Source organism: Portunus trituberculatus, chromosome 19 (assembly GCF_017591435.1).
Source record: "Portunus trituberculatus isolate SZX2019 chromosome 19, ASM1759143v1, whole genome shotgun sequence".
Taxonomy (NCBI): domain Eukaryota; kingdom Metazoa; phylum Arthropoda; class Malacostraca; order Decapoda; family Portunidae; genus Portunus; species Portunus trituberculatus.
The window spans coordinates 912,501-927,500 of record NC_059273.1 but is presented as its reverse complement, the minus strand read 5'-3'; the positions used below and the strand labels follow the sequence as shown (position 1 = coordinate 927,500).

The following is a 15,000-nucleotide window of genomic DNA, read 5'->3' as shown; positions in this document are numbered from 1 at the left end:
AATGACATCGCAATGAGAATACCCAAAACTTTCCATGCCAAAAATGTTGAAATATGAATCACGGTTTCTAAAGCCACGTCGGTTCACGCAGCTAAAACGAATAAACTGTTGCTGCAAAAATGAAGTAGCATGCAAGTCAAATTGCTTCTAGATCCAAACGGGAAGGCTTTCCACTGTGTGCCACTTCGGCTTTTCCACCAAACGAACACAATAATACTGTGTATACATTCTGAGTCAAATAAAGCAAATTACGGGTCACTGTCGTGCAAGTGACATGGCGGTAGCAGTGGTGATGGTATACAGCCGCAGTGCCCGCGTTGGTTCCAGCCAATGTGAGGCGTGTGGCGTCACCTGGAGGCGACGAGTAGTGTGAAAACAACCCTGTGTATAGGGTTTCTGTTTTAATGAAATTTACTTAGCAGTACGGACATAAATTAATATCAAGTTGATTACAAAACTAATTAGCAGACACTCTTTCACCTTTGAACTGCTCGTGACAGTATCAGCGGACGATTGAAGCCGCAGGGAAAACCCGAAAAAAGTTATCCATACGGTAAAATAGTTTGATTTTGGACTAGGAAATATTTTTTAGTATTTGGAAACCAAAGTGATATGTATACATGTATTACAGAGGGCGGCCTCTAAATGCAGGAAAACGCAGTGAAAACTCAGAATTTACCAGACATCGACAGTTTGGAATATCGGTGGTGACGGAAAATTGATAAAACAGAGATTTCCGGCACCGCGAAATATTTGGAATGTGGGATATCGTACGGACCAGTAGGCCAACACAACGCCCCGGATAAAGCAAACACGGAAACAAAAACACGGACAAAAGTTACACTAGGTATTACTTATTTATCTTTGTCCACTGAATACATTCATGCGAAAGGAGACGACCTGAAACACACACACACACACACACACACACACACACACACACACACACACACACACACACACACCGCCTAGTGTAGTGGTTAGCACGCTCAGCTCACAACCGAGAGAGTCCGGGTTCGAGCCCTGGGCGCGGCGAGGCAAATGGGCAAGCCTCTTAATGTGTGGCCCCTGTTCACCTAGCAGCAAGTAGGTACGGGATATAACTCGAGGGGTTGTGGCCTCGCTTTCCCGGTGTGTGGAGTGTGTTGTGGTCTCAGTCTTACCCGAAGATCGGTCTATGAGCTCTGAGCTCGCTCCGTAATGGGGAAGACTGGCTGGGTGATCAGCGGGGGACCAAGGTGAATCACACACACACACACACACACACACACACACACACACACACACACACACACACACACACACACACACACACATGAAAATTACCGAATATTAAATAATAAACAAAGAGGAAATTTCATAAGCATAAAGGAGCACACGAAAGGAGACACTACTGCTGTCTACAAAACTTTACCTACATGCGTCTTCATCGGTTTTCTTCCTTGCCTTTAAATTCATTAACCCGCACTAGCTTGGAAATTATACACATGTTTAAAGAAACGACAATTTTTACGGCGGCAGTAGCAGCGGCCCTTAGGCTGATTAAAACACGGCTGGTTCGCGGCCAAGACCAACGAGCTCTTAGTCAGATTACTAGCTGGACACGCAATAACGGTTCACTCTTCTTGAGCTCAACCGTGATTCAAGGAGCGATGATTTTTTAAAGCCATTAATGTTTGAGCGGGCCGATGGAACCCTTTTCTGTTTTTAGTAGTGGCATTTTCTTTTCGCCTACATTTTATTCCCACTAATTTCTCCCTCTCTTTAGCCTGAATAACCATTATTATTCTTTTTCCCTGAATCATTTTTAAAGATAAATTTTCTTTTATTTCCAGACACTTACGCACACACTTATATGATCATTTAGAATTCTCTTAGAAAGCTAGCATCTTTTCCTTCCCTTACTCTGTCACTCCATCAACATTTGTACTCACCTCATAGTCCACCACGGAGTCTTCCTGCGTGTACGACTCACGACTCTTCTCGGAGATTGAGGACAAGGTTTCCCCGACAACCGTGTCGTTGTAGGAAGACGGCGCGTACATGGTGTTGGTGGTGCTCTTGCTGCTTGCCTGGTCGCTGCCTTCTGTGCCAAGGGTGGGAAAGAGATGGGAAAAGTCAATTATATTTCTCCTAGCACCCAAAGATAACAGCACACACACACACACACACACACACACACACACACACACACACACACACACACACACACACCAAAGGAACGAATCCTGAAGCCACAATACCCGGATCCTTTATTGGGTGATAGACAAATAAATCATGTTTTTTTATCTAATTTTCTCTTATTTTATTTAAAAATTATTTGTTTTTACTGCAATGACACAGTAGTGGAAACAGCGCAGGAGGAGGAGTACCACCACCAAGCCGGAAGACAGTGGAGCAGCAGCGCTGTTGGACCACACATCTTAGCAGGTATTTGATTAACCTCTAGTGCTATTAAAGATACCCTGCACTGTTATCAAGCGTGTATTAGAGGCTATTCTCTTTAATTTATATAGTACTCGTTTTTTCAGATTAAATAATGATGGAAAAAGGATCTGGGCTGCGGTCTGAAGAAAGATTGTTAAGGGGAAAAGATGAAAAATATTAGGAAAAGTCCTAAAGTGGAATTTAGAGACTAGACTTTCCGTAGATTTGGGATGCACCGTTGATGAAAGATGAGGTGGAGAAAAAAGAGAAAAGGAAGGAGAAAACCAAGTACAAAGAAGGGTTTAACGTTATAGGCAGGCCTAACATGAGACTACCTAATGCTGTACACCTAAGAAATCTAAATATTTGAACCACACGCTCAAGGACAGAACAGAAAAATAGTAGGCGCCCTTCCCTTCAACCTCTCCTCCCAGGGAGAAAAAAAAGGACCCTTAGGATGGGGGAGGAACGAGTCGAAAAATCTTGGGAAGATAATGAGGCTATGGAAATAGAAAAAAAAATCCAAACCATGAAAAAAAAGTAATGGGAAGAAAGGAGGACGGAAGGAGGGAAGGACTGGAATAGAATGGAGCTGGGCAGTGAAGAATGAGAAAATAAGGAGATAAGGGAACATTGTGAACATATATTGTAGTGAGAGTGATGCAGCGAATGAAAGGAGAGGGAAGGAAAAGATTTAATAGGGGAGGGTGAGAAAGATTAAGCGGCACGTTAGGAGGTCGTAAATATATATGAAGATTGAGGCCTAAATTAAGAGACATATAATTTTCCCATGAAAACAGAGATGAGCCAGGAGAGAGAGAGAGAGAGAGAAGGCTTGCAAGGAGAGAAGGCAAAAAATGTATCGAGGATGAAAACATTAAACTCGCTTCACTGTGTCCTAAGGAAGTTCCGAATTTGTGCATGAAAGAATCTTCCCGAGCGGCGGAATAGACGGAGAAAAATTTATGTGCGTCTGGGAGAGAGGAAGGAGAGGAATGGGTCACGCGGGAGCTGATTGGAAGAATGGGGGTCAAAGGGCAACGTATTCGGAAAAAGAGAAGGAGAAAGAAGAGGGGGAGAAGAAATTTTGCGAAAAGAGAAGAAAAAGATCGTGTAGGTGTGGTGGGCAGGATCCTACCATCTTCTCTTCTCTTGCCTCGCTTTCTGCGTATAAGGCAGATAACGAGAGCAATGTTGATGATGACGACCATGGTGCCGACAATGGCAACCACGATGATGATCAGCTTGGGCAGCTCTCCCCGTCCCCCCAACACCTGGTTCAGCAGCAGCTCGCGGTCACCTAGGAGAGGCTGGTCTGGAGGGGGATGGGGAGAAAATGGGGTCCTGTAGAGAAGAGTTGGATGCAACATGTTTTGGAAACAGAAGACTCACCTTGCGTGGTTGAAATCGGGAGAGCCTTGGGCATGGTGGACGCCGATATAGAAGGCGGGGGAGTCTTTTTGGTGGGGGGAGATGCCCTCTTGTTGCGTCTCCGCCTAACTATACAGACAATGGCAGAGACGTTGAGAGCAAGCAAGGCAGTGGCAACGAGCACTATGATGACCACCCAAAGGCCAGGGAGTTTGGAAGCCTCTTTGCCCACATTGGAGGAGGGCACGGGCGTGGGCGGGGCCTCGCCTGCGTGGGTAAAAGGAGAGAAAGCAAGGATCACACAGGAGCATGCACAGACCTTGCACTTGCGTTGGGGTGTGGCGTGTTTGGGGGCTTAGCTGCTTGGTGCACACATGGAGACAAAACTTTCAGCTAATTTCCCTTCACAGTCTGTTTACCTATTTACTAATCTGATAGCAAATGGCGTATATACAAATAAATAGCTACAAATTAAAAACACTGCTGATATTCATTTAGGCTGGCACCATGTAGTCGAATGCTTGGTTTATAACGGTTCTGGCAATAATGTCGCCGCATATACAAGCGCATGACAACTTTAATGTCACACAATAATACCCGTCCATTTTTGTTTTCATTTGTTTTGAAACCTTTTTTATGTGACAATGAGGCTTCCCATGTACGATTTTACCTGATAACCCTTTCATCACACTCATCATTCACGCGAAATAATAGTAATTTTCCTCCATCCAGCCGCATTCATTCCCCGCCCCTCCCCCACACCAGACAGCGGTGGTTGCCCGAGAGCGTTAGGAACACTACAGCTAAAGAGGAACACTTCGCCTTAAAGGCCGACATCCCAGGATGGCCACCCCCCCTCCCACGTCTCTCACGCCGTATCTTACCCGTCGCTCCGCCTAACTTAATGTTGTTCATTTTCTGCTGATTTGCAGAACACGACCTGACTTAAATACAACACAATGAGACTGAATGGGCCAAGTTAGACCAAGAAAACTTTAATATTAGACGCCCGAAGAAGGATGTAAGGGTGGAGATACCAGTGAGAGGATACGAGAGAAAAAAAATTGTCTCACACAGTTTAAATATCACGTATTCGCTGACATCCCAGCACCAACATTCAAGGCGTAGGAATAGGGCAAGTAATTAAAGAAAAAAAAAAATATCAAAGCCGTATTATAAAATAGGCAAGAAATGAGGAAGACAAAAATTACATTATTAGTCGAAAGGCTCATCTTCACTTTGTCACAACTAGTAAATGACGCAGCTCAGTGTAACGTAGATGGAGTGTAGGGAAAACAGCAAGACCTGTGGCCCAGCTTGCACCACCTGAGAGGGACACGGAGATTACCATCACGAAACACAAGAGGAGGAGGAGGAGGAGGAGGAGGAGGAGGAGGAGGAGGAGGAGGAGGAGGAGGTAGATGAGAATGAGGAGGAGGAGGAAGACAAGGCAGGGTAGTGAAGGAAGTGGGAGAGAGAACAGGACCAAGAGATGTCCTCGGGCGACAATATCTTCCTGCATCCTCGCTTCCACCACCTCTGCTCTCTCTCTCTCTCTCTCTCTCTCTCTCTCTCTCTCTCTCAGGTCCGAACTAAATCAGCTTAGTGATTCCTTCCCACGAGGGGATTTCCTTCAAGAACCCAAGGAGTTGTAATGCTCACTCTACTTTTTCCTCGACCTTCTATAATATGACTTGGGAACGTTTTACCAAGTTGTCTATCGGGCGGGGACGCAATGCTCGCCGCTCGAAGGTGTTCGTATTATTTTACTTATTTTTTTCGCACTCAGTTTGGTCACAATTTATTTAATCTGAAGATGAGTCCCTAAGAATGCTTTATGTGTGTGGAAAGATGCGGAAGATGCTCATATATATATATATATATATATATATATATATATATATATATTAGTTCTAGGTAACACTACGCTCTCTCTCTCTCTCTCTCTCTCTCTCTCTCTCTCTCTCTCTCTCTCTCTCTCTCTCTCTCTCTCTCTCACACACACACAATTTGGATGCAGAAAATTTCCGCACGCATTCTCTTTCTTCACAATCTCCACTATTTTTCAATGGCAAGCCTACACGATATCCTCACAACATCAATATTTCTAGAACGCATTCCATAAAAGAGCTGGATAATTAATCTAAGTTCACAATGTTGTGCCACCAGAGAGCATTTGCACTTTCCGGATTGTGGTCAGAGGTTTCCAAATCAAAACATCCCTGAGAGAGAGAGAGAGAGAGAGAGAGAGAGAGAGAGAGAGAGAGAGAGAGAGAGAGAGAGAGAGAGAGAGAGAAAGAGTAGGAAGGAAAGAAAAACTGAAGCGAACTCCACCAAACCTGAAGGTCACGGAACATCTGGTCTCTCCCGCCAGAAGAAAGTTCCCACAAAATTGAGCTTAATTCCCTCCGTTTGTAATTTTTAACTTAGAACTCATTTCCTGTTCCTTTGATGCGTCCCTTAGTCTTTGGGAATCATTTATTACGGTTCCGTGAAAATTATGTATCCCTTTGATGGTCTCTCCTCGTGTAGTATTCAGCCTGATGGTAAAAGCGAGTCTTTGTTCGCCGTAATGAAAGAAATATCAGGTTTAAATGATGGTCCGGCGCGTGAAAAAAACCCTGTGATTCCCTGAGGTTCTCCTTGGCTAAAAGCGTACCCAAGTGTTTTATGCTATAATTATATCTTAATTTACAGTAAAATAATTCGATTAGTGTCCTCCGCTAGCTTTGTTTCGTATTTTGATTCAATTTAGATTGATTTATTTCCCTTATCATGTCAGTCGAAGTGAATATTCCCCCCACCTCTCTCTCTCTCTCTCTCTCTCTCTCTCTCTCTCTCTCTCTCTCTCTCTCTAACCTCGTAAGAACTTTTAGAATATATTTTCATTAAAGTATTCAACCATCCATTTTTCCTTTCTCTATTTCCTCGTCAGGAGTGCCGTCCATCCTCAGGATAGCTCTCCCTCTTGTAGAAAAATAAATTAAACAGTAAAACATAACTCTATTTGATTTTCTCTGCATTATATTTTTCCGTCAGGTTCTCTTTGTTTTCCGTCCTTCCCTCCTCGTTCCCCGATACTTCTCCGTCATGCGTAACTCTATTCTTCCGTCCGTCGGTTCACAATATGCTAACGAGATGCTCCAGGAAAAGGGTGGAGTATTTCATGCAGAGCAAGAGTGTCAGTGAGCGTCTGGTCTGGCTTTCTTCTTGGCACACTACGTCACACAACCTTGTGGATCCCGAGTTGGACCACAGAGTCCAGGAGGAGGAGGAGGAGGAGGAGGAGGAGGAGGAGGAGGAGGAGGAGGAGGAGGAGGAGGAGAAGGAGGAGAAGGAGGAGGAGAAGGAGGAGAAGGAGGAGGAGGAGGAGGAGGAGGAGGAGGAGGAGGAGGAGGAGGAGGAGGAGGAGGAGGAGGAGGAGATAATGTGATGGGAGGAGGATATAGGAAGATACTGCACTGTGAGTACTAGGAAGAATATTTGTGAAGAACGGTGTGGTGAGATAAGGATGGAAATTGATGAGCACGCTTCTCATGGAGGCAAACACGCGGTACTTCAATTTGGAAGCTAAACACTATTCTTTGGAAAGCTGAATATAGTGAGGATGCGTGCAAATATGCTGATAAATATTGAGGTTTATAAGTAGCGGAAAAGTTAAACATGTGGAAAATATGATATCCAATGCAGAATTACGAACATTTATATACTTGGAATTGAAGTAGACGTACAACGTAACACTTTTAAGATTTTTAGTGTGTTTTTTACCATAAAATCAATAGAATTATAACACACTAAGTTTTCGTCAAAGGTAAAACGTTAGAAAAAAGTATATAATCTTGAAATAAGTGAAACAATGTCGAAGTATAGTGATATTTTTCTTTTTAACAATAGAACATTGCGATCGTTGTTGATTCACAAATTCGAACAACAGGTCTTATGCTTATATAGCGAAAATACAAAGCACATTACATGACCGAATTTTTATACCTTGGTGCACACAATTCTTATTCCTCAAAAGCACGAATAAATATGATCATCTAGAATTTGAGTTTAACAACGACTGTAACATAAATCAAACAGAGAAGAAGGTAAAGGTTAAGGGAATCGACAATAGCTCAAGGGCACACAATCACACGTTCTCATAATTTCTATAGAATCTTGTTTCCAAATGAAGCGTGGTTGCATCGCACTAGGCGGCGTGCAGTGTGCATAGACCTCGACCGTCGGTTTATATCAAATATTCCTGGCATAAAGTAGGGCGGCTAAGGCGAACGATGCCACTGCTGTGATAAACATTGATCCTGTGTCTCGGCGGGCTTGGGACTCCCGGGGTGCGGGGTTCAGGCTAAGACCTCGAACAGATGAGTCAAAGAGTGGAAGGGCGAGGGAAGGAGGGAGACAGGGGAGGAATAAGAAGGTAGGTGAAGGAAGGGGAGGGAAAGACGAGAGGGAAACAAAACAACTATCTTCCAAAGCGCACGGAATATAATTCAAGACGTGCGAGATTCTCATATTTTCCTTACTCACGCGGCATATGAGATGTTCTTGATTTCCTGGGCAAAAAAAACATCATGCTAATAATGCTTGTATATTTGTTCTACGTCACTGAAATCGAAAAACACGTAGTGTCATTTAGTTTCATTATTTCCACTTATATGCTTTCGTAATCATATTTTTCTTTGGCTATTATAATTTTTCACCTCAAATACTTTCTCATTTCTACGTTTTATGTTCCAGTTTATGTTCCGTCAAAGCATGTCTTCGCGCACTCCAAAAGATGGAGTCTGTGGAGGATGTAAGTGAGAAACTGACAATTGTTACTAAACTTATAAAGTAAACTGATTTTGAAAATGGAATAATGAGAATAATGAATTAAATCGAAATCCCCGAACAGTGAATTGTCTTGCCGTTACATTTACCCTTTTTCTTCAACAAAATAAAAGTATTCTCTCTCTCTCTCTCTCTCTCTCTCTCTCTCTCTCTCTCTCTCTCTCTCTCTCTCTCTCATATATATATATATATATATATATATATATATATATATATATATATATATATATATATATATATATATATATATATATATATAAAATTCTTAAGCCTGCGCTGTAGCAAACCCTTCACAACACGGAGTTTTTTTTCCATTTTTCACTTTTTACAGACATGTCCGGTCGTCAAACAGTGAATGGAAGAGATCACAGCGGAAGAAAGAAAAGAGGAAGTCAGAGGAGTGAAGAAGGGAACGAGAAGACTGAAAAGAGGAGAGGAGAAAGGGGAAGCTATGAAAATTTAAAGAGAGTGAGAGAGAAGCGAAGAGGAAGGAGGTTGTAAAAAGTGCCGTGCAGGAAGCAAGGATGGAGGAATGGCCGGAAGAAAAGACGGGAGCTAAATACGAGAGAGAGAGAGAGAGAGAGAGAGAGAGAGAGAGAGAGAGAGAGAGAGAGAGAGAGAGAGAGAGAGAGAGAGAGAGAGAGAGAGAGAGAGAGAGAGAAATAATATACCGAAATGCAATATAACCATCAGAGCCTTAGATTAGCAAGCCGCGGACGACCAATGGCGAGTCGAGAATAACTTCATAAATTCGGAAATAGCCATTTGTCTGTCCCGTGGAGGTTTGGGATTAATTTTCAATACAGCTTAATTCAGGCAATCGATACGCTCTCAGGTGGGCCAAGTAAATTACCGTGTTCATTATGCAATTCGACTCATGCCTCTGGAAATATTGAAGTGTATTGATACAAGGAGTAAATATACAACCCAATGTATCGTTCCTATTTTCCCCTCGACGCCGGTATACTGAAATGTATTATACTCTTGAATGCCTCGATATATATTCCTTACTATAAACAGGCCATTTAATTTTTCCATTAAATCCTAAGTTAATAGATAGGCCTCCCATTAAGCGATTTACTGCGCGATATTTCCCTAGTCTTTCACGGGGGACGGCAGTGCATCAATCTCAACTTCAGATATTTGCCACGATGAATCACGCAACCGATGCAATTGTGAACAGAGACGAAAAGAAATCTGGCATTAACTGTTTCCTGCGTGACTGAAGGAGCAATAGGAGAAGGTGTAAGAGGAGGAAGAGGAAGAGGAAGAGGGGATGGAGGAAGAGGAGATGGAAGAGGAGGAGGAGGAGGAGGAGGAGGAGGAGGAGGAGGAGGAGGAGGAGGAGGAGGAGGAGGAGGAGGAGGAGGAGGAGGATGGGCAGGAATGTAATTAAAGGAAAATAAGGAGCAAGAAGCAAAATAAGAGATGAATTGAGATAGAAAAGATACAAACATAGACCAGATATTGAAAAGGAGAAGGTGGAAGAGGGGTGAAGTTTGGAGTGGCCGCAACGGTCTACGAAGTAATCCCAGCGTCCATGGCAGGATTGCGGAGGATTTGTAGAAGCTCTGGCCAGCATCCATGAACGGATCCAATGCTTTATGGAAGGATCTGGCGGTTCATAAGAGGATCGTACCAGGCTGACCGAGACTGGCGGGAAACCGAACGCGGATTTATGTAATGCTTAAGATGGTGTGTACCTCGCGTAACCCTCTCGTCCCACGCCAGGAACTCAAGAAGCAGTGATGGAAAGCTAGAATTACGTAGGTAGTTATTACTGTCATCCACATATCAGCCATCACTTCCAGGCACCAACGGATATGAGTTTCAATAGGAGATATATGATATAATATTCATAAAATATTTCCCTTTTCTTCACAATTCTCATACTTGGTTTACCTCATTGTAATGCCCTCGATCTTCTCATACCTCAACACGGCCTTGCAGCGAGGGGGCGAATCCATCTCCGGCGGCATTACGAGAAGAAATAGCAAGCAGATTTCCGTAATGTCACCCGCTCACGCCCCATCACCACGCACCCATCGCGATGAGGCCATTTATATCTCATTATCATAATTCACTTCGCACACTCCAGTTGTAAATCCGCAGGCCAAGTGCAGACCTTCCAGAGACTCAGGTCAATAAATCTGGAACTCGCTGTCCTGTGCAAGGCTTTCATTCCCATCGCCTCCTGCAAACAAGCGTCTGCGTCACTGGCTCTTTCGGCTCCTCGTTTTGTTTTCATTCGTACCGTTTAGTTCTCTCTCTCTCTCTCTCTCTCTCTCTCTCTCTCTCTCTCTCTCTCTCTCTCTCTCTCAATGGGTGTGTGAGTGAAAGAGAGAGATCCTCCTAGCCTTGAGATTAAGTGAGGAGTGTGTGCATCAAAGGATTCAAAGGGCCTGGCTGTGAGGTTGGCGGGTGGCGGCACCTGCTGATACCTACAACGTGGCTCTGTCCAGATTGAACCTTCTTTTGTAAACAGTTATCCATTGTTTAAATGTCAAAATCAATACGTTTATCGTATGAAAGACTATAAATAGAAGCTAAAAAGAATTACACTCCGATTAACTATGCCAGTAACAACATTCGATTCATCGATATTTCACACACACACACACACACACACACACACACACACACACACACACACACACACACACACACACACCTGCTGCTCGCGAGGCTAAAAAATAAGAACTTCCGATGCAACTTACATAGTGAATGTGGATTTTATAACGCATTATCTTGCAGTTTGAAAATCATAAATTTAAATTCTGGCAGCCGATGTTACCAAAAAAAAAAAATATATATATATAAATAAATAGATAAATAAATAAAATAAAAAAATCATCCGAAAAAAAAAAAAGTAAGTGTGTCTTTCCGCACACTTGTTTGGGCAAACTAATCCCCAAGAGGACCTCATTGCTCGTTCGCCCTCAGCTTCATTTCTAACCTGCATACAGAACCCTCACCTTTCGTTCTCACCTCCGCACACCCCGATCTGTTTCCTTATACGTCGTTCCTTTTATTTCACATCACATCACCTCGCTTACATTTTTCTCTCTCTCATAACCCTCTCACACCTATACCCTGCCCTCCCTTCCATCACATAAAGCCTTATCTCATGGTCATTCTCCCTATCCCTCTCTCGCCCCTTCTCTCCACCTTTCAACTCCTCTCACTACCATCACCTAACACAGTCGTTCCCTCTCTCCCTCCACATAGATGGCTCTTCCTTCCCTCTCACCCCAAGCGGTCGAGCAGCTCCAATCCCTCTCCAAACGGTGAACCTTTCCCTTCCCTCCCCGCACCTCGCGCCACACGAACGGGTTCCGCCCCGCCTCATTCTTCACAGACAGGACACCTTTAGCTCTGCCTATACAGCTGAGTCTCGCTCCCTTCTCGCTCAGCAAACCAACTCCACTCCCTGAAACATCCTGCCTAGACGGTCACACCTTTCCTTCCCTAACTTTATCTCGCACAAATTGGCCACACCTCCACCTGGTCTCTTTCCTTATGACTCTAAGGGTCTCCTACCCCACCAGGCCCTCACTACCGTCATGCACGTCCCCTGGTTCGCTGTGTTCCCACTGGTCCCTTCAACTCCCGTAAATCTGGAACCTAACTAGGAGCGTAAAACTGCCTGGGGGACGCACAGTGCCCGACTCGCCCCTCGACCTTAAGAATCGCCCTTCCAAACAACCTCGAGAACGATCGCTGCAAATAATTAGAGACGATGTAAGACTCCAGGGTAAGATAGACCTGGAAAAGAGTTCACGAAAGAGGCACTTTATCGAATAGAACATCCAGACGACCAAGTCAAGTGGTTCCAGTTTGGTTTTTGGAGTTACTGGCAGCGACAAAAATATGAAGTAGCAGAATTTTATTACTATTCTCTGTTCGCCTCAATGCACACGGAGTCAGTAGTGAATTTTACTGAGCTCTGTAATGATATTCCTGGCTTTATAGATTCTGTAGCGAATGAACTTTCATATAAAATGTGTGTGTGTGTGTGTGTGTGTGTGTGTGTGTGTGTGTGTGTGTGTGTGTGTGTGTGTGTGTGTGTGTGTGTGTGTGTGTGTGTGTGTGTGTGTGTGTGTGTGTGTCGGTGGTGGTTCGTTTGTCATTTACAAATATAGTAATATGCTCTGTAGTTTACATATGGAAATCGTACTTTTTCCATATACTTTTTTTTTCATTTGATATTTATTCTTTTTCATGAGAAGATATGAATATATGATCAAAAGCGGCTACAGGAAAAAAGACCACATTTCAAATATCTGATCACTATAAAGTAAAAACTATAGAAGCCGAATAAACTAGAATTATCTGTAATCTTAAAAAAGAAGACAATTTAAAAGTAGTGAGTTACCTTAAATTTAATTGCTTACGACCTATGAGTATCCATGAGTGTTTATGTTTATCATCTACACCCGCGCCATATTTACAGTGTTAATTGTATAAGCTTCTCTCTGAATGCGTGTGGTTATCAAGATGAAGCTGGAATGTCGCCCTGCCCGCTAGCAGCTGCCCCAGAGTAATAAGTGTACAGAGGTCCGAGCCCCATGGCGACCCCAGTGCAAGGTCCAAATCTCCTCGTGGTAGTGTTAGTAGTTTTAGTATGAATATGAAAAATATGCTGGAAATAGGAAGAGGTGAGTTCATGCAGTTAGTTATATACATGTTAATTTCCGTTAATTACTACATAAGCTTGTATCCCGGCACCGGCTGTCATGCTGTGCTCACACGTATGTGCCCGATGTGTGAAGACAGGGATGCATAAGAGAATGATAACCAATGCATATCTCACTGAGGGGGTTCAACTTTTAATTTCTCTCCCTTTGAATCAATGATGTCTGACGCGTAGGAAGACCAACCAGTTAGCCCTCCGCCAGTGTGGATATGCATTGTTTATCTCCTTCACTTGGTGTCGTCTCTATATTTATTAGCTATTGCTTAATCATAAATACATCACGTTCCTTAGATATGCAGTCTATTTCAGTTATTAGTTATTGTGTGAATTATACAAGAAGGAAAGCAGGTCAGAGTTTGGCTTATCAAAACAAACATAAAATCGAAAGTTTGTTAGGTGACTCGTAACAAATAGTGACGTATAGTGACGTCAGACTTAAAGGGGTCCCTCCCACACGCTACAACTGGCCGGCAGGGAGAGTCCTCAAGCTGACGTCACTTGCAACAGAACACACTTTTGTTACTAAGAATCCCTTCATAACTGCAAGGAAGTGGGAGTCACGCAAACATTACTGAGCTTCAAGAAAACCAATATCTGACATGCCTGCACGCGGCGCTCCCTCGCCCACTCGTGCAAGTCATTCAACGTAGTAGGGTCGAGGCAAGGGATGACGGAGCAGGAAGAGACTCATTTCAGGTCACTATTATCAAAAATAAACTCATGATTTTCGCTCGAACAGTCACCTGAAAATAGCTCTGTTATCCCCCGCGGCTCCAACCCATCACCACGGGAGTTATTGTGGTGGAGGGAGTGCGCGCCACCATTACCTGTGCAACCCATGTCATGCACACTTACCTTTTATCACGCCAGCTAAACGTGTACCTCAGACTCCTAACAACATAATCAAATAGAAACACAATTCAAAGTAAACTGGCATTGATGCATCAAAGTATAAACATGATTGAATTATCTTTAGAAAAATAAATACAAGATAAATAAAAAAAAACACACAAAACGTAAACATCATAATTAAAAATATAAAGACCATAACTTAAATCTAAAAAAAAAAAAATAGGTTTAGAGTGTACGGGTATTGTATGAATCGTGTTGATGGAATATAACTGGATTTAAAAGCGAAATTTGGCTTGTTCACATTAACAATTTTTATCAAGATGTAATCAAAATTACTTTCCTGGAAACAGGATCTAATCTTATGCAGGTGATGCCACCAGTGTAATGAAAGACGACATGGAATTAGATTCCATTTAATAGGATCTGCAGTGCTTACACGTTATTAATGTGGCAGAGGATAATTACACCTTCTGAGTCAAAATATGAAGAGAGAATATATTCCTCTGACAAGGAGGAATGCACCCAGTTTTATTTCAAGGTCAAGGTATGAATCCTAAAATGTTTGTTAGAATCCCGGATAACATCTTGAAACTCAAAATATGAATCTTGAGACAAAGGGATGGTATTATGGTGGAAGCGCAGTGTTTGCCAAACACGAGTAAAGGAAAGGCAGAGGTAGACGAGCTAACAACGCCCGCCACGGTCGGTTAGGCTCATCATTATGTCCTTTGTAAGATTGCTGCCTTAAGATTAAGAATTGACTATGAACAAGTAAGGAGATTTTTTATTTCAAAAGTATTTCCAATTCGTTGATATTGTCT

General features: G+C 43.0%; 1 protein-coding gene across 1 annotated transcript in view; it reads right to left on the bottom strand.

Moving 5' to 3' along the window:
* The window catches only part of LOC123506073 (nephrin-like), a 222,053-nt gene that overhangs the window by 8,392 nt on the left and 198,661 nt on the right, over window positions 1–15,000 (bottom strand). The window contains 2 exon segments of the mRNA XM_045257930.1: window positions 1,935–2,086; window positions 3,820–4,065. Of these exon segments, the coding sequence (XP_045113865.1) occupies window positions 1,935–2,086; window positions 3,820–4,065 (398 nt within the window).